This window comes from Botrytis sinoallii (assembly GCF_014898435.1).
Source record: "Botrytis sinoallii strain Bc 23 chromosome Unknown BSIN_022, whole genome shotgun sequence".
In the NCBI taxonomy this organism is placed as follows: domain Eukaryota; kingdom Fungi; phylum Ascomycota; class Leotiomycetes; order Helotiales; family Sclerotiniaceae; genus Botrytis; species Botrytis sinoallii.
The window spans coordinates 589,435-609,337 of record NW_024066049.1 but is presented as its reverse complement, the minus strand read 5'-3'; the positions used below and the strand labels follow the sequence as shown (position 1 = coordinate 609,337).

Genomic DNA, 19,903 nt, shown 5'->3' with positions numbered 1-19,903 from the left:
TAGCGCGTATAGTCCGAGTCATTCGGCGAGTGGGAGTGTGAGTGATGTTTTGAGGGATAAGGTTTAGAGGATGTGTTTAGAGGGTGTGGGGTGGTTGGTCTATCTGGTTTGGTCTGGCTTGGCTTGATCTGGTGCGGGTTGGTTGATCTGATCTGATCTGAATTGGATTGGATTTTTGATGGTTGGGAGAGAAAGGAATTAGTTTAAATTTTTGAGAGTTAGGAAAGAAAAGAATGGAAGGGGAGAAAGAAGGAGAAAAAGAAAAGAGGAGGAGATCATTTCATATATACCACACCACAAACATACTGCGCATTTGCAATTCCTATTACCATCTATTACCACTATACAGTAATTACCTGTAGCTTTTCTATATTTCTTTTGTATGGATTGTTATTTTATTTTATTTTACTTATATCACAACATACACCAAAGTCCCATAACCGAAATTATATAATCTCTAGTTTAGAATTATAAATCCTCTAAAATATAATTTATCCCCATCAAGAGCAAGAGCAACATCAGAGTAAAGTTCGACAAGTAGGTGGGTAGGTATCATGCAATGATATCTATATTTTTCTAGAAAAATTACTCTGGTCTGTTCTGATCTGTTCTGTCCCGCTTTGTCTCTTTAAATAATACCTCCCCCTACTCTTCCACCTTCCCCCAAAAAGAATCTCACTAACCAATCCTCCAAAACATCCGCTGCAAATCCTTTCCCACACCCGCAACCCCCCAACCCTACGAATTAATAGTCCGATTCACACTCTGCAAATGTCCCAACTTATGACCCTTCGCATTCTTCATCTGATCCTCCGGTACACCACCCGGTAAATCCGCTGTCGAGATAGTGGATACGTGTGGTGCATTTGGAATATCATTTATTCCATCAACTCCCTTCTTTCCATCTCCACTCCCATTCTGATTCCCTACATCTCTATATCCCAACGTCAGTAACTTCTCCTCCCTCAACACATCCTCGTTTCGAAAATTGCACTCACTTCCTCGCCTCATGATTAGCCGTCGTCGACGTCGCCGTATCGAGTCCCTTATTAATCTGTTCCAAACCCGGCACCGGCGCATCTCCCTGCGGTTTGGGTGAACTTGTAATATCCAACTGCAAATCCTCTTCTCCTGTTGGACTCGAGACTCTCAACCCCTCTTCCTCTCTCCTCTCTTCTTCTTTTTCCTTCTCAGCCTCATTCACACTACTCGCCTTACTAACTTCCGCGCTCGCGGGACTTTCTGTTCGGAGTCCCAAATCTCTATTTCCATTGGTAGGAGAAACTTCATTTTCTCCCTTCCAATCCGCGGCTTGGACTTCAGGGACGGGAGAATTTCGACCAGGTTCTTCAATGACACTTTCTTTTCTACCGCGGCCCGGTTCGGAATCATAGACTTTCCAAACTACGGCGAGTTTATCAAAGGCCCTTGTACCTTTACGAGAAGAACCTTTGATTCCATCCATTTTATCCCATTCAATTTCGAAGATACCATTTTCGTCTGGCTTGCCATTCTTTTCAGGTCCGTTACCTTCGAAATATGCATTGAACCACACGTGAGCAACAGCTGTGACCATGGTCCAACCCATGGAAGCTTTATTTCTGCGTTCAAAATCGATATTGATATCGCTAGTAGGAAGTATAACTCTTGTAGAAGGTTTAAAAATGACTGCTCCTCCTCCAGTTTCTGAATCCGTTTCTGATTCGCTAGGACTGGGTTCTGTAGCTCGTGGTGTTGGCTTTAGATTTTTGGGTTCCTCAATTCGATCTGCGCTTTTGGATGTTGCGATTTTATCTTGGTTTCCAAATCCTGCCATGTCGGATATCATGTTTTTGAGTCCCCCACTACCGGGTGTATTTCCTTCTACCACCACTCTTTCTTTCTTTGTAAAGACGTGAAATAATTTGATTGTTTTGCCTTCATCAACATATCCTTCGACTTGGACTTTCACACCATCTCTTAATCCCCACACATGTACCTCCATAATCTCAATTTGTCGATCAACATAATGTTTGCCAGATTGTGTCCATCGATCCACATAACCAACCCATCTCAATTGACTTGGTATTGAGACTCCCTGTCCAAAACCCGGTCTCATTCTTCTCTCTGTAAATCGCGCAAGTGCCTCGGATGCCTTCCATCCACACTCCGCAATCAAATAACTACAAGCCATTGTGCCACTTCTCCCCTTCCCAGCTTTACAATGCACAACCACCACCCTTCCTCCTTCTTTCTTCTCATCCTTTCCCTCGCCGTCTCCCGCCCCCTCCAACCAATTTCTCATTCCTCCTACAATCCCCGGAACCAACTTGAAAGGCGGCGGATGATGATCCGGCCATGGCCAATGTCTAACTCTTCCTCTCACCTCCTCGTCCGGATATCCAGTCCCCTCGGCCCTAAATTCCCATATCATCCATCCCTCTTTCCCATGTTTATAATCGAGGAATGTAACGAGTTGATCGAGCGGATTGCGATATGCTCGCTGCGGATATGTGCCACTGGGTCCAGACGTCGCAATTATATTAGGTGTTACGTAGCAGAGATCCAATCCTGCTTCTGGGTGACGAGAACGCGGACCTGCGACAATTTGACGAAGGAGTGAGGCCATTTTTGAGTATGGATGGCGTGTGCTTCGTGGTAGTTTGTTTGGTTCGAAGAAAGAAAGGAGGTATAGTATTTGTTAGGGAATCTGGGTTGTGCTGATGTTGTTGTTGTAGACCATTGTTCCTTCCTTGGAAGAAAATCGAGTTAAATGAAGATGATATCAGGCTGGAATATTCATCACTTTGTAATTTACTTGTTGTTTATGTGAGGAGAGCCTGGACTGGTAGGTAGGGAGCAGCAAGAGCCACAATGACGTATTTTTCTGTATGGTGGTGAGAAATCTTGGCTCGAGTGTGGCTGTGCAATCAACTTTCTCTCAAACAGACCTCGGAACCGATGAACCTCAATGTGTTTTCAAATCCACAATTATATGGCTGAAAATGACGAAACATTGTTTATGATATTGAATTCTATACAATTTACTCAAATCACGAAATTTTTGGTGTTACAGATATCTAGTCTCGTACGAATAAATACCACTATTAATACAGACTAGCCGCCTAATTCGACCTTGTCTTCAACCCTCGAAGCCTTGCGTGTACTGAAATGGATGTATATGATTGCTTATGAGGACCTATGATAAGTGTAGGGAAATCGGATAACTATAATTATATATACTAGGAATCGTTCAAGATATCGGAGATTCCAGATGCTCGAGATGCCAATCACAACATTGGAAATGACATAAAAAAACATGAACTTTCCTCCATTTCAAGTGCTCTGGATCTGGATAGGGGTATCAAGCGATACCAAAGACAATGTCAAATTCAAGGAATTTCAGAGTCTCACCCTCTAGGGCCCTAGCAAATGTAAGTGAAATGTGTAGAGTCTGCCTTTTAACAATATTTGCCTTAATCAAGAACTTCTTCTGCGTTTACTTCTGGACCTAAGTACTACCTTCTCGCGAACCTGTTTCCTTTCATCGCGGAATTCAGTCCCCAAATTTATCACGAGCAGTACTTTTCGACCCTCTGTTGGGTAATCAGTTGTTGAAATGAATATCCTGGCGCAGCATATCCATCACGAGGCTGATGATAGCATACCTACTCCAAAGTATCTGCATCCCATCGATCAACACTAACAGCAAAGAATACAGTCTGTTCCCAGCGAGTCCCACAAGTTCAGCGGCAGATTAATTGTGGATGGAAAATGGTTATATCAGAACTGTTGGGCTCGGAAACACAATGGTATGTATGAAGAGCTCTAGTGCCGTCCTCGCTCTGAAAATCTTGATAGATTGGTATGTGTTTTCCGCTGCTGTGGATGAGTGTATATTCTTGCTATTCATATTGGGTCGTTAGTTGTCTGTTATCCAACCCGGAAATCAGGAGTTGGAAATGAACCCGAAAATCGAAAACCCTCAGAAGAGAGCGTCTAAATACAATTCTGCCAAAATTTGCTCTCCTGGCAGTCTCTTGTGCTTTGTAGAGGCTCAATACTTATGTCGAGAAGCATCAATCAGCCTGAAATTTTGAGTGAGACCAAAGTGATTGCTGCTCGGTAAAATTTTGTTTCTACTACGCATCTTGCCCAAGTCAAAATCGACCCCCATATATGGTTTGACTTCACAAGGTAAATCTGCCCATTTTGAATCGGGACCGTCACCCAATTCTTCAATCCCATGACTATCACTAGAGCGGAATTTTCCTGCTCATTTGTGCTGTCAAAACAAATCAAAGTAGGCTCGACGGCCTTCACGTCCAAGCCTGTCGATTAATATTTGGAAAGAGATGGTAACCGAGGAGTTCTGTATTAACTCGTACACTCAGCAAATCCTCCCGGTTCCCAGAGGAATAAAGACCAGAGGCTCTCCAAAACCCTCCATAAGCACCCCCGGAACAGCCCAACCCCACAGAAGCAACACGACCGAAATCTTCCTCGTCACTATCTCTCCCAAGTCGTAGTCGTGGTCGAGAAAACGGCGCATCTGGAGTAGAAGGAATCTCCCCAGGCTGAGAAGAATGATTTGATGGTGTCACTGATCGAGAAGTGGAATCGTTAATTCGACTTGTGTGATACCTTTCTGGGATTCTGAGGAATCAGGAAGGGTGGTGGAGACATTATTAATACTACTGGTTCTCGACCCGAGAAGTGCTTTTGGGGTGAAGGATTTAGGGGGGGGTTGTTTAGAGTTTGTGGGATATAATGCGAGTTGTTGGGAGATGGGTTGGATGTGGTTGGAGCATTGTTGTTGAGTGTTTGGGAGAAAGAAAAGATGAGGGAGATGGGATTTTTTGTAGGGTGTGTTTGCATGTGAAGAAGTGATTTGAGGACTGTAATGAAACAGCAGATTGAGTTGAATTGATTGGTTAATTCAAGTAGGATTGCAAAATGCATTTACGCGCTTCCAAATGGCTTCCGAGACCTGAGTAAGAATGGTACTCAAGTCTCATTTCTTCGGAGGTTTGTTCCATGCGTTTCAGCGACGATTTGACTGAGAATCATTCGATGTACCTATGCCCAAACATTGAGACATGATTCTTTTGCTTGCTCTTCATACTTACTTCCGCTGAATGGTCTACCAGTGAGTGCATAGATTGACAGGACACTTTCTAATTTTCAATATTTTTAATAAATTCATTCTTCAATTGTTTGATATCAGAATTCACATTTTGATTATTCCATCTTTGATCAAGAATTGTAATGATTCCTAACATAAATGATTTAATATATCAAAAGATATTCACAAATTTATTTGTGCGCTATCCCATCAGTCCGTACACCCACTGGTGATCCAATTCTTTGTCCGCAACCATTGCAACAACGAGAAAGCAACAAAATGTTTCCCCCCTAGAATTTCTAAACACCAAACCCCCTTTAAAATAGCATGATGAAACGAATGCCAGCTCCAACGCAGAGTTCGATCTATTGATCAGCCGTAGTAGCTTAACGATAGAAGGAGACTTCTCTTCCGACGTCTCGCGTATTAATGATTCCAAAGTATTGATGATCAGGGAATCTCGTTCTTTTGTTGTGCTCAATATGCAACTAATAGATGGTCATGATTAATACCACCCAAACCATCACTTTGCCGCCCATTCTTCCTATCAAGCAGTATTTACACTGGTCCTTCCTCATTCTCATGACGGTTTCGTAGTGGTCAATATGAGGCGCGACCACGGAGAAGCAAACGTCACAAAACCATGCCTATACATTTCTATTTGTAGCTGGTCAAAATACGCTCGGGGGTTATATCAAGTTGATGAAATGATATTATACTGGCGACTTGGTTGGTGAAGTGATTGTGTTGTGTTTTGAGTTGTGTTTTTGGTGCTCTGGTTGATATTTCTGTTGTGTGTGTTGCTGTTTGTTGTCTCAGGCTGGGGAAAGTTAAGATGGCTTTTGATTTGTATCTTGAATCTCTTTCAAATGCATATCTGTAGACAAGTTAGGCGCTTAAAAGACGAAGCTTTAACAAGAACTCCCTTTTGTTTACAATCCTATTGTATTTAATGTAATTTGCTATTGTTTATTCTGATGATGTTAGAAACCTATCCCAAAAAGTCAAAATACATAGCAGGATGACACGGGATCTCACTTCAGATCACATATATGTCTAATAGGGAAATGATTCATCATTTTCTTTGCTCGGAACCGCCATATCTGCGTCTGATCTGACTTCTCAACCTTTCGCATTTCCTCGAAAACTATTCTCTACATTCTCCCGTACTCATGAGAAAAGAACTCTGAACCTGTCGCTTGAACTCTTCGCCACCCGGAATCTTGGTGTACGTATATCTGAGAAACCCTATGTACGAGACGACCTAGTCTCTTCTCCTGATGAACTATTCAACTCTCATCGACGAGGGACACAGTAAGCTAGACGGGAATAGTATGAAAGATAGAGTTCATCGGGGCCGGGTTAGAACGTAGATCCCGCTACTGTATTTGGAATGTAGACATGCAGACTACCCGTTAGTTCAAAAAGCTCCACATGCCAGTCATGGCACTATATCGATGCGTCGGGTTAAGGGTGCACAGACTGGAGGGACACTAATAAAATTGAATTTAGAGATCTCTTTTAGTTACTGATTGGAGTACTTTACGATCACGTGTAATGGAACATTCCAGAACAAATAATGAAATTATAAATCTTGATATCAATCAATTGGAGGTTGATGCATTAAGATATTTGGAAGGCGGGAAATATTCAAGATGTCCATGCACCCACTGGCGTGTGTTGCTCTTCGTCCATGCAACTCGCACTGACGCAGTTGCGTCTTACCCCAAGAGATCAGATTAAGAATTTGACTTTTCTCCTGACAACAGTCATCGATACGACCTCACTAGATAGTACATGTATGTGCTTGACTATTTTGAAACTACCACAATCGCATTTAGATAGGAGACCTTCACACTAGAACCTTGAATTCCATTATGAAAAATTGGTTGATACTGATACATGCACTTGCTTGCATCGCTTAACATCTATTGAAGACAAACCGCTACACTCATCTTCATCTTCCTCCTCACTGACAAAATACTACTTCCGTCAATATGTAGATCCATAAGAAAAAAACAAACTCACCAACTTATCTTCCCGTCATCTCTCACCCCAATTTCAAAACCCCAAACTCAAATCACCAACCAAAACCCTCGGAATAATGCCGTTATTTTTAAGTGCTGACATCCATCCCACTCTGCACCCCATCGAATGCACCCCCACACGTTTGCTCACTCGCCACGTGCTACGTGCATTATTCACGTCAAAAGCCAGCACGCACATAATCTAGCAATGTGGCGTAGCATAGCGTTTTAAACACAAATACACAATACGAGACCACTAAGAGCGGGAATTTCCAGCATCCAACCAACCCAATACCAACCAACGAACCAACGAACCACCAAACCATCCAACTAACCATTTCCCATCTCGCAAATAACCAGAGACAGAAAAAAAAATCTCGAGTAAAATTTCCCTTTTCAATCTATTCCCCGAAACCCCCCAATAATAGTTAAACACTCCGTGAAGTGGGTATGCAAAGTGACAGGAACCAACTAACCGTGCTAACACCCCTCGCCTCACAGGGCTCCGAAATTCTAAATAAGCCTAGGCCTTCTTTGTGGATCCATCACATCGCTAGAGGGATGGATTTTCCTTCGGTTGATCCGGGGTTATGTTGATTAGCCAGAGAATCCCTGTCAGGAGGAATGATAACCCAGAGGCGAGCTCGGCGAGCAAGACGTCCAAGGTTTCGGAGATGAAGTGGATGATGTGGATGAGATGCGTGGATGGATCAACGATGATCGGAAAATCAATCTTAATTTTCGACGATCAATTGCTGGTTGTTGGTATGCGAATGTGAGAAGTGGAGTCTTTAATATATGTTGGGTGTCATTTCAAGAGGATGGGAATGTATGGGATTTTAATGGGGTTTTGGGTTCCGACATGGATTTGTAGTATGACGGTTACATAGATAGATGAAAGTAAAATATATTAAAAAAAAGTCAACAGCAATGTATGAGATCTTAAGATATTGGAAATGAATATAGATTGATATATATCGAAGAGGGGTAATCATGGTAGTCCAAAAGAATAATCACAAAAATAATCTATGTACAAATAAATGCTCCATCTAACCCCGAACCTTTCCAGCCGTGCAAAACAATGCCAAGTATTTCCGATTCCAAACGCCCAGCTATTGGGAAAAAAAATCAAAAAATCCCTGTTCCCCATTTCAATATCTATCTTAATCTCACAAAGACATGTTATCGTGCAAAATAGTAACCGCCTCGTTCCATCCCCTGCTAGCTGCGATATCGCTGACCGTTCTCCCCATCTCATCCTTTGCCTCTAAATTGACTCCCGCTTTTCCCGCTACCAGCTTCAGAATTTCGGCATCACCATTCTCAATCGCTTGCATAATGGCGTTCCAGCCCCGGTAGATTTTGTTCGGATCTGCACCATGATCTAATAACAATTCAATCATGTCTGTCTCGCCTCCCTGGTAACGACGAAGTGCTTTGACGATAGGTAAATGCTCACCAGGAGCATTGATATCTGCACCTGCTTCATTGAGAAGGTATTTAACGATTTCAATGCGATCTTCGCGGATGGCCGTTGTGAGAGGCGAGAAGACTCCGCCGTTTTTGTCTTCAACTGATACACCAGCTGCAAGAAGTAACTTGACGGATTCTAATTGGTTTGCATGAACTGCCATTTCCAAAACTCCTTTGTAAGCACGAGGTTCCGGCATTACAGATAGAATGCGTTTGAGAATTTGAGGACTGCGAACTGCCATACAAACAGGCCAGTCTTGACCTCGAACATTGACGTCTGCTCCACGTAATAAGAGGAGATCAATCATTTCGAGGCGTTCTTCGCGGATAGCGGTTGTGAGAGGTGACATTCCTTTCGCAGACTTGTCGTTGGGGTTAACACCTTGGTCGAGAAGCCAATTGAGTGCTTCCATGTTATTGCAACTTACTGCCATTTCGGCAATACCTTTGGGACTGTGAATGTCTGCTCCGGCACTTACCAAGGCGGGGAGAAAATGAATTCGGTTATGGGTAACACATTTCCAAGCTGGATATTCACTTGCCATGGTGTTAGGATCGGCTTTGTTGCTGAGAAGGAGCTGGAAGATATCTGGTCGGTCGTCTCGGATTGATGTACATAATGGAGTGTATACGCCATCTTTCTTGGCATTGGGATCAACGCCATGTGTAAGGAGAGTACGGACTGATTCGATGTTGTTAATACTGGTCGCCAATTCCATGATTCCTGGACATTTTTTGGGATCCGCTCCATGTGTAAGGAGATATTGGAGACAAGCGGTTTGGTAGGTTGCAGGCCAGAGCATGTGTTTCGGTCCTGGGAGATTGGGATCTGCCCCATTTTCTAACAATATGGAGACAATGTCTGCTCTTCCACATGTAATGGCTTCAAACAGAGCGGTCTTTCCCTCCTTACTTTTGGCATTGGGGTTTGCACCGTATTTTAGTAGTAATTCCATGAATTTTTTAGATGTCCTTTTGTTGATAGAAGCGATGAGAAGCGTATCGCCATTCGAGGTAGAGAGATTGGCGTCGCCATTATAAATCAAGAAGAGATGTGAAAAGCCGACCATGTTCTGCATAACTGATACAGCAAGAGGTGATTCCATATCGATACCAGCAACAAGATTAGGATCAGCTCCGTATTTCAGAAGTGTGGTAGCTCCAGCCAGGAAGGATTTGTCAACAGATGCTCTTAAAGGTGTAATTCCATCTCTATCATGTTCGTTTGGGTTGGCGCCAAAAGTAAGTAGTAATCTTACACTCTCCGCATCATGAGCTAGAATTGCCTCTTTAAGGGCATTGACTTCTGACCCTGTGTTTGCTGGTACACCGCCATCTAATAACTTCTCTACGGCTTTGTGGTTTTTGTCGCGAATAGCAGAGATCAAAGCAGCCTTCATAGGTCCAGTATTTGAGCCCGCACTACCTCGAGGACTCCAACGAGGCATGTTGTCGGGATCTGCCTTGAGTCGGATTGCCTCGGAATGGTTTATTATCAATCCATCGACATCCTTGATGAGACTGCCAGATTCAATAGTCTCGGTATGCGATCGGGCATCATCAAGATGATGGTTCATGTGATGATTATCAAAGGAGTTGATTAAGTCTGTATAGGATCTCTCGCCGGAATCATGCGAGCTGATGGTTTGTGGACTCATGGGAGTATGAACACTATTCGTATTAAATCGTTGAAGGTTTGAGCCCAGAAGTAGGGAAGCATCTCTAGCAGATGCTCTATCTACCAAAGGCTCAGGGTGCTGACTGGAAGATGTTCTACCGGGCCATCCGTTGGTGGGTAGTGGGGGAAGAGGGAAATTTGGAAGGGGCATTTGTGGTGCTTGGACGTTGTAATGACTACTAGCATCGCCGTTTCCTAGTCCAAGAGGCGACGGCATGATTGGCGTAGAACTTGAGCTGTCTGAAGTCTTGCTGGGTTTGCGTCCAGCCTTTTCGTCCATTCTATTGAGCGCCGCAGCTAAGCCAAGGTAGCCAATACCCAACTCCTTTTCAATTTTGTCACTTCCCAAACTCCATTGGAAAACCAATGCGCTCATCCTCAAATCATCCCTTGTTTTACTCAATGTGCCGGCCATTTTTCTGATATCATTAGGAGTGTTACTGAAGATTTTCCCCCAACCTCGCTTGAAACTTCCCACATTTTCATGTTGAAGAAATTTAGCAAGCAACTGGTAGAACACTTGGAAGTTCGCTTGGGTGGCTCGAAATTTGTGATCGAGTTCTGTTATCATTTCGATAGGGAAATTTTGTACATGATGATTGCATTCTTCGAGTCCAGCTTCGATTGAAAAAAGGATGTGACAAGTGTCGAGAAAGTCATGGGCGAGGGCTTCGAAACCTTGAGGTAGCTCTTTCACCGTTGTAAGGTATTCCAAGACCCTAACTGAAATACGATCGCTGAGAGCTGTTGTCTTCAGGCAAAGCTGCATACATTGCGCTTGAGACTTGGAGAACTTTCCGGAATTTGGCGTTTGTGGTGCCATGATTTGTTTTTGCTGCGGGGGTGGCGCAAGATTTCTAGGTATTGTTTTTTCGAGAAGAGTTCTTTCAGCCAATGTTCTTTCGGGGAAAATGCTATAAGTGTTGTGATTGGTACTTGGACTATTGGGTGATAATGGTAAGCCCAATTCTCCTTTGGATAAAATTTGAAAGGAGTCCTTGGAGCTTAATGAGAGAGCTTCAGCGAATGAGTATTCAGCGGCCTCGGCTCTTTGCCTGGACACTGCAGCGGCCTGTGTACTCATACTGATTTGGGAGAACTGAAAAAGAAAGTAAATGACCAATCTGTATTCAGAGAAAAAGCAATAGAAGGTGGAGAACAGGAGACTTTTATGATTATCATTTCGTAGAATTACAGTCCCCGGACTGTTGGGATTTTCGCCCTCAGACCTCTCACAGCACAGGAGATATTTGAATTTGATTCGCCAATAATTGACGAGCTCGATCCATTTCCAGTTATCGCCATTAAAATCTTTATCTCTGATTTACCTACAAACGCAAACTCTAATATAAACCCAAGCTATTGAGTGAAAATAATCATGGAAGTACCAGTGATGGACTCGCCGAAGGGTTGGATTCGTATTGTCATAGGCTATCTTTACCCAGATCTCTCTTAGTGTTAATCTTAGGTCTGGGTTTAGATCAAAGTCTAGCCCACTAGGGATAGAGTGGAGTCCATCGCACGAGCTGAAATACGCGAAGTGGGTAATCAGCGCAAGGATATAACCGAGATGCAAGGAAGGGCATAGAAAAGGACACCATGAAAAGCTCAGGGTCCAACGTTCACTTAAAGTGCCTGTTGGGGAACGGTTGGCTGGTTCGTTTTCAAAAGATGGAGATCTATCAACAATTGGTTGATGCCTTGATAAAAATGATTCGCAATTTCAAGTACCATGGTACATATGTACCGTCCCGCCACTGCTTCATTTCGATTGTGATGGAGCTACAGCCGTTCAGTCAGATCCAAATCATAATTTCCTTGAATTTCTAGAATCCAATCATGAAGTCCATCAAGTTACTCAAATATCGGTTCAATGGAAAACAGCGATCAAGCATCAAATCCATTAACTCAATTAGTCACCGCCCGGTCCAACCATGTGTAAAATCTTGTAAGTCTGTGTGGCTGCGCATAGTCGGCGAGTGTCAAATTTCTTCCTGGAACGACCGTAGTGGGATTTTAATGAGGAGGACTAGTACCAAATAGATAATAAAAAAGCTGAAATTATATTTAAAAAAAAGTCGGAGTTATGATTAGCTCAGCCCCTAATGTAATCGCCGATGTTCGTGGAAAAGAAGTGCAAAATGCGCTAAGTAGGGCTCGCGTTCGATGATTCATTCTCCATTTCAGCAAGTTTTCCCGATGCCTTTTGCAAACACTGCCATCTCACCCCGCTGAAGCCTACAATACTGTTGAATGCCTTATCCCTTCCCCTCATATTTTCGAGTAGTACAACCACATGCCCATTTTTTCTCTCACTGTGCATGTCACCACCAGCTTCCCCACGAAATTTCAGCTCTAGTTTATCCTTTCCAATAGTCATTTTCGCTAGTGGAGCTAACAGCAAATCTTTTGTCTGTTGTTTCGACATTTCGATTAACTCACTGTATGTTTTATTGAACGATTTGCAGGGCAAAATGTTGGAAACTAAAGCTTCAAAACGGATGGTTTTGGTAGAAATTATGAGATGTCCTGGAACATGATGCAAAGTGCAACGAAATGACAGAAGGTCTTTAGATTCTTTATGCATGGTGCCCAAACCGAGAGCTTGAAAATGCATCGTCTCGGCTTTGGAGCTATTTGCATCGTCGCCCACTGGTCCCACGATTACCTCCGGACTTCCGAATCGGTCAGTTGAATTCTCTAATGCGTGTAGGTTGATTTCTTCTAAGGCAGAAGATCCACGTTCCTGAAGATATTGGAGAGACCATTCTGGGTATGTGGGAATATCCCAAAAAGCCCACTTGAGCGGCGAAACCAGCAGGCGATATCGGGGATATAAAGAGCTGATAGGCCAGCAGCCAAAAAATATAAGACCGGCCACAAACCAGAATACCTTCATGGTGAACTGCATTGAAGCACATGCACTAAGTAGAAACGCGGCCGAAAAAAGGAAAAGAGAGTGAAATGTGTTCTGCGGGCGGCGAAAGTGAATAAAACTGTCGTAGACCTCAAGTAAGTTGGCCAAATCTGCAATTTGTAACTGTAGATATGGGCCGAGTTTTTCCAAAAGAGGGCCTAGCCAGTCTTTGTTTCCATGCTGGTCCATGAGCTCTCCGACCTTCAAAGCTGTAGTTCCTCGATCAATACTTCTTGAGAATTCATCCCGCAACGCAGAGACCGATGAAGGGTAATAGTAGTTCTTTGCAGTCGCGTAGACAATATACGCATACTGAACACAAAAAGGTTAGAGAAGATACTTTGTATCCGAAACTTACTTACCAAGAATGACATAATATATGATGTATACCAAAGCAATAGATATGATATCAACCATTTAGATGTTCGCCATCGGTCCTCCCATCTGTAAATCTTCCTGATATCTACTGCGAATTCCTGCAATGGAGCACTAACTATAATCAGTCTTTCTACGTGTCTGCGGAAAGTGTCGATATCGAAGGGAAGCTCTTCAAAATCATCGATGTATTGCGCGGCGAAAGGGCGTGAGCCATGAAGAAGTTTCTATTGACCACTTAGAATGAGGTTGATAATTTCAAAACTGTGCGGACTCACATATCCAATCCATTTTTCCCATTTGAATTCTGTGAACCCATGATCATCCTTCCTTTCAAAACGCTGTATGGGAGGGAGTGGTGGAGGAATATTATCAACAGCTCGAACACGGTGAACATGTCTGGCGGTAACCCAAGCAACACGCATTTCCTCTCGAGTTCGCTGGATCTTGTCAACCCTTTTTTCGAAGTAGTCAATATTATTTATATGGTCCTCAATAGCATCCTCATCGTCGCCAGCATGATGAACGTCCTTGGCTTGCTGTAAATCATCGTGAGCTTCGAGGAAATCAAAGTTTGCTTGATTTGAGAGATATGGTCGACTTTTGGCCAATTTCCCCGCAGTTTGTCTTGTGGCTTTCGATTTGATTGACGCGATAGGGTGAGCTATAGCGTCTGCAGTCCCCTGCAAGATGTTTTTTGTTCTTTCTACTCGCGATCCATTTCCCAATCTGGAGGTATTTAGTACCTTGTCTGCGTCGAAAGCTGGGTTCTGGTTGATCTCCTCCATTACAGCGTCGAAAAATTCGTCCTCTTCACTATCTTCGGATGTGAAATTGCTACCGTCAATCCTCAACAGGCGTTTGGCTTTTGCCTTTGCTTTCGATCGTATGCCATCGGCTTCAATGTGAAGTGATGAATCACTCAGGATTTGGGAGACCAGAGGTTCCTCATTACGCATCATAATCTTTTGATTGGTTTCGTCGCAGTAATTACCTGGCTAGGTAAAGGATATTGTTTGACTCTGATCATTCTCGGGCTCGAAAGATATTTATCGACCTTATCAAAGGTTCCACCAATGGTGATGATACCGGTATCTGAATGTAAACACAGGGTATTTTCCAATAAGCCAAGAAAGGCAATGGCCTCTATATTACTGCGAGGCTGAACGAGGCTGTATTGCCTCTGATGACGATGCCGTTGGTCGACTTTGTTTATGTCGTTTGAACTTGTGAATTTCGCGGAGCTAACACTCCGTACGAGGAAAGTTGGGCTGTGGCTGAAGCTACCCCACCAGCATTCTGTGGCTCAAGATATCAGGCTCAGCCTTACCTGAACCTATCTTTCCTTCGAGCCTCTAACCTATTCTCAAGATTGACCTCCAATATTACCTCAGAATTGGACTTGTACTTTATGAAGTCACTATGTCCCCTTTCCAGGCGTGTTTGCAACACGAAGAGTTCATTATGTCGCACTCCCAAACGATCTCTCCTGACGCTGGCGATTGAGACTTCGTGCGATGATACAAGCGTTTCCATTGTAGAGAAGCATGAAAATAATTCTGCCACCTTACACTTCAATTCCAAGGTTACATCGGACAACAGATCATTTGGGGGAGTGTGGCCTATCGCAGCACATGAGTCTCATCAGAAGAACTTAGCACAATTGGTGAAAGAAGCTATCAGGACTCTACCTCGACAAGACTCCACGGGTGCAACATTTGAGAACACTATAGCCGTCGCATCACATCATGGATCTAAGTTATACAAAAAGCCAGATTTCATAACCGTGACCCGAGGCCCAGGGATGCGAGCGAATCTCATCACTGGTATTGATACTGCGAAAGGTTTGGCTGTGGCATGGCAAATCCCTCTATTAGGTGTGAACCATATGCAGGCCCATGCTCTAACGCCACGAATGGTATCCGCCCTTGATGCGGGAAACAAAACTGAAATCGAAAAGTATGAGAATGATCCTTCCTATCCATTCCTCTCTTTGTTGGTGTCTGGTGGACACACCATGCTTGTCCATTCTCGTCAACTTTGCGACCACGAAATCTTGGCAACAACCTCGGATCTTGCGGTTGGAGACATGGTCGACAAGACAGCACGAGATATTTTACCAGCTTCTGTAATTGAATCTGCATCGGATGTGATGTATGGACGTGTTATGGAAGAATTCGCATTTCCTACTCCCAATTCCACATATGATTACGAGCCCTCTCAAAAGAGTATTGCACAGATTCCAAGGCCAACAAAATATGAATGGACATTAACACCACCCTACATGAGTACTGGTCATCGTCCGTTAAAATCTTACAATTCAGAATTCTCGTTTTCTGGTGTCGGAAGCCAAATCAAGCGCATTATGAACCGTAATCCAGAAATGGATGTTATAGAAAGGAGATTACTTGCTCAAGAGACTATGAGAATCGCATTTGAACACCTTGCTTCTAGAGTGATTTTAAATCTTGAGCGCCCAGATTTGAAGGAAACAAAAACCCTCGTTGTCTCAGGAGGTGTTGCTGCAAATCAGTATCTGAAGCATATATTGAGGTCATTACTAGATGTTTGGGGGCATAAAAATATGAGGTTATTGTTTCCACCTCCAAAATTCTGTACAGATAATGCAGCTATGATTGGGTGGACAGGTATCGAAATGTGGGAAGCTGGCTGGAGGAGCGATTTGGATATACTGGCGGCTAGAAAATGGCCAATCGACCCCAGAACCGAGGGTGGGATACTTGGTTTAGATGGCTGGAAGAATGAAATTATTTAGGTTGGCTTTCAAAGTCTCTTCCTATGGCTGATCTTCAATCATATGACGATGCTACTTCCCGAGTATCGACATGAACGGACTTGCGCCGAGATTACAGCCCGATATTTTCTCAGTTTCTCCCTGGTGTTCCCTTGGTCTTCTTCTCTTTACCGAATTTTGACTTTCTATCAAGCTCCAGAACCTTCCTGATCGATGTAATAGTATCTAGAACACTCACCCCTTCACTCTCCCTTTACTTGCCATCCACCACATACCAAGCTGGCTGGGCGATATTTGTGTGGCCTTCGACTTTGCAAACTAATTTTGGAAGATACTCAACGGTAGGTAGCTTAATTTACAAAGTATAAATCAACGGTCCTGTTTGATGTGTCAAAGAAAACTCAATCCTCCGTTGAGCGAAGAGTTTACCAGGTCCCATGATGAAGGTGGATACATGATTTAGTAGAATGGAGATGTAGTTTGCATAACACCAGCTCAAGTTTCAGTTTGCTTTGTATCGTCATTGATAGCTCTTTTGTGCAATTCTTACTCAATTTAGAGTGTAGAACGATTAGTTATTGAAAAATAGAGAGTCGGTGGAGTAAGTCTGTTCGTTGTTAGCAGAGAAAGTTTGTTACTGAAGATTTTGTTTGGGTTTGATGTCCTCGATCAAACACAAATTGGAAGTCCTAAGGAGATAAAATTGTAAAACAATCGGTCTGACATCATTTTGAACACTTCTTGAACTAACAAATACCAAATGGAGCATTTTCTTCATGAAGTAGTCATAGATTTGTCCTGATTTTCATTGTTATCTATGGAGCCAAAACATAGGCAAGTCGCCTTGCTGCAGTCTTTTGTTTTATTTTGTTATGATTGTTTGTCTTTTGCCATTAGCATCTATTTTGGAACCGAAGTATATGGATTGACTCAGGGCACGCTATTTGAGAAACGTTACAATATCTCTACAGAGTTTGTGCAAGTGATGACTTTTATGAGTAACAATGAACTTGTATGACTAGGACTGGCTATATATCTGGATCACTTTACTCAGTAGTTCTTCCTCCTTGTCAATATCAGGCAATATAGTCTTAATTATTCTTTCTGCATATATAAAATTTATACATCTAATTCAGATTTTATCAAACTATATGGGCACTAACAATACCAGTCGGCTCTTTAAGCGGCCGACTACTTCTGCTCCCTTTAGAGAGTGTTTTGAAAAGTCATCTAACTAGATATTTCTTGCTACTTTCACATTGGAGATGAGATTTCATCATGTCGTTTCCTCATTGGTTACTCATTTCTCCATATAATTGCTCATTTATTCATAGTAGTGCTAATAAATTCGAATCGAATCATCTGTCTATTTACTCATTTTTTCATCAAATTCCCGAGGTGCTCCCAAGATGAAGAAGACATTCACCATCATGACACAAATAATCAAAATTTCACTCGAATCTGTCTATATTAGGCTCACTTCCCGAGCACAAAATGTAAAATTCATGATCAGTTTTTACTTTCTGTCTACAGAAGCAGCTTTTGGAATAACACATTTTCTATTTCACAACATTACATCAAGTTGTACATTTAGGTAAGTTTATTGATTCTTTCCTCATTCAACGTAAATGCCAATTATCCTTGAGTTATTCAACTAACATTGTCAATTGTTATAAAGTTTACTTGTTCTGTACCATATACTGATCGGAAAATGTCTACACCACCCGGCCAGAACGGTTCTGGCACTCACAATGATAGGAAAGTTTCGGGAAATTCTAAAGTTCTACAATCCAGACCACGGGAAACTCTTCCCGTTACAGCTCAATCTGATCAAAGACTACCTGTTGCACCTCCTATCTCGGACAACACTCCACAACATTCATCTGCGAATGATGACCGGCAACAAGTCCGAGACGTTACCACAGGACAGAACCCAGAGTCTGTACCTCCTTTCAATTTACCAAGTCTACCATCTCAGAGGCCTGATCCACAAAACCGTTTTGCCGACCCCTTCAAGTGGCAACCACTTCCAGGAGAGCCTCTGAGTCAAGTTCATGGCAGCTCTCTACCACATGATATCTGGAGACCACAGAATTACGCGAGACATAGCAATCCCAGGAATGATAGTGCAGCTCATGCCAATCCTTTGGGTCCAGACATTTGGAAGCCGCAAAGTTACGCTAGAGATGGTGATGACAGCCATGGTTCCCGTCTTTTCATTCCTACTCCAAATCCTCGAGGAGCAAGCTCAAGAATGAATCGGGTCGACTCTAATCAGCAACTACCTTCATTAGCACATGCTGTCCCACCGACCAAAAATAAGTTCACACAACGACTCCCTCCGTTAGCACGAGCTGCTCCAAAATCCAATATGACATATGCTCCACGATTACCTTCATCATCACAGGCTAGCCAACCTGCAAACGTTAGATCTGCTCCAAAGTTTCCCATACCATCGCAGGCTAATCCAACTACCAACACCAGCTCTGCCACACGACAACCTATATCAATACCAGCTGTCCCAGAACACCCTCAATTAGCACAAGATTTTCCACACCCCGGTACCAACTCTGCTCCACAACCACCAACACAAGCTCCCACTACTACCCTCGATCACATCCCTTCCGAAAAAGCCGAAGAGCTTCGAGACAGACTCTTCAAACTCACCTCCGACTATCAACGTCTCTACAGCGTCTTCATGTCTAGTGGAAACGCCAGCTCCAATGCCGCTCATTGGAAATCAATCGACATCGATCTTCCCTATCTCTTCGAAGTTCGTCAACAAATCGTCAGCTTCCTGGTTGCCACCAAGAGATTCGAGAAAGGAGAAGAAATCAAAGATCTGCAGGGATTCAAGGAATCTCAAAAGCCTTTCTTCAAGAATTTGGAGGATGCTGTCGGGGTTGCTGTTGAGAAGATGACTTGGTTGAGGAGAAATCTGGAGGGTCCGAATGGGTATGCTTATCAACATCAAAATTGGTACTATCAGGTGATTGGCAATAATCCGCGGAGTGGTTGTTTGCCTTCTGCGAAGGGGGATGAGGGAGTTGAGGGCGGAGATGATGGAGGTGGTGGAAATGATGGAGATGCTGGAGATGGTGGAGAATCTATTGACAAGGCTACAAGACATGGCGATGAACATGGCAATTTGGTATCTCCATCGTTAGACTCTGAAGATGAAAGAGAGATGGAAACGGAAAAGGGCATAACTATGTAGTGTTTGAGGGACTCGATGTCTTGTTTGACATTATTTCTGGTGGTTCTGTTTAGAGATTGAACTACCCTTGAATGTGACAGTTTCCTAGATACTGGTCATTTAGGGGCTTTCAATATTTCTTCACTTTCCCCTGTTAGAGACGCCAGTTAGCATTTTTTCAAATTTCTTCCCAACGATCTGGAGAATGAAAGGGAGGATTTGTTGTAGCTTTAGATACCTACCTAACTACATTTGATAATGAAAAATCTTGGCATTGAGAATCTTTTACACATTCATATTTCAGACTGTTGCAAATGCATGAATTCGAGAGTAAAAATGTTTAGATAATGAATGATGTAGTATTATCAAGCTAACATT

General features: G+C 43.0%; 5 protein-coding genes across 5 annotated transcripts; 2 read left to right on the top strand and 3 right to left on the bottom strand.

Moving 5' to 3' along the window:
- Positions 1-738: 738 nt before the first annotated feature.
- EAF02_009893 (uncharacterized protein) lies at positions 739-2,608 on the bottom strand (the record flags this gene model as incomplete). Its single annotated transcript, XM_038905941.1, has 2 exons — positions 739-934; positions 999-2,608. The coding sequence occupies 2 exons, from the start codon at positions 2,606-2,608 to the stop codon at positions 739-741; spliced, it is 1,806 nt and encodes a 601-aa protein (XP_038754364.1).
- A 5,692-nt stretch (positions 2,609-8,300) lies between these two features.
- Positions 8,301-11,366, bottom strand: EAF02_009892 (uncharacterized protein; the record flags this gene model as incomplete). Its single annotated transcript, XM_038905940.1, has 1 exon — positions 8,301-11,366. One exon carries the CDS (start codon positions 11,364-11,366, stop codon positions 8,301-8,303), a length of 3,066 nt encoding a protein of 1,021 aa, XP_038754363.1.
- Positions 11,367-12,428: 1,062 nt separating this feature from the next.
- On the bottom strand, positions 12,429-14,533 carry EAF02_009891 (uncharacterized protein; the record flags this gene model as incomplete). Its single annotated transcript, XM_038905939.1, has 3 exons — positions 12,429-13,511; positions 13,562-13,801; positions 13,853-14,533. 3 exons carry the CDS (start codon positions 14,531-14,533, stop codon positions 12,429-12,431), a joined length of 2,004 nt encoding a protein of 667 aa, XP_038754362.1.
- A 452-nt stretch (positions 14,534-14,985) lies between these two features.
- On the top strand, positions 14,986-16,350 carry EAF02_009890 (uncharacterized protein; the record flags this gene model as incomplete). Its single annotated transcript, XM_038905938.1, has 1 exon — positions 14,986-16,350. The coding sequence occupies one exon, from the start codon at positions 14,986-14,988 to the stop codon at positions 16,348-16,350; it is 1,365 nt and encodes a 454-aa protein (XP_038754361.1).
- Positions 16,351-18,040: 1,690 nt separating this feature from the next.
- EAF02_009889 (uncharacterized protein) lies at positions 18,041-19,546 on the top strand (the record flags this gene model as incomplete). Its single annotated transcript, XM_038905937.1, has 1 exon — positions 18,041-19,546. One exon carries the CDS (start codon positions 18,041-18,043, stop codon positions 19,544-19,546), a length of 1,506 nt encoding a protein of 501 aa, XP_038754360.1.
- Between the last annotated feature and the right edge of the window lie 357 nt (positions 19,547-19,903).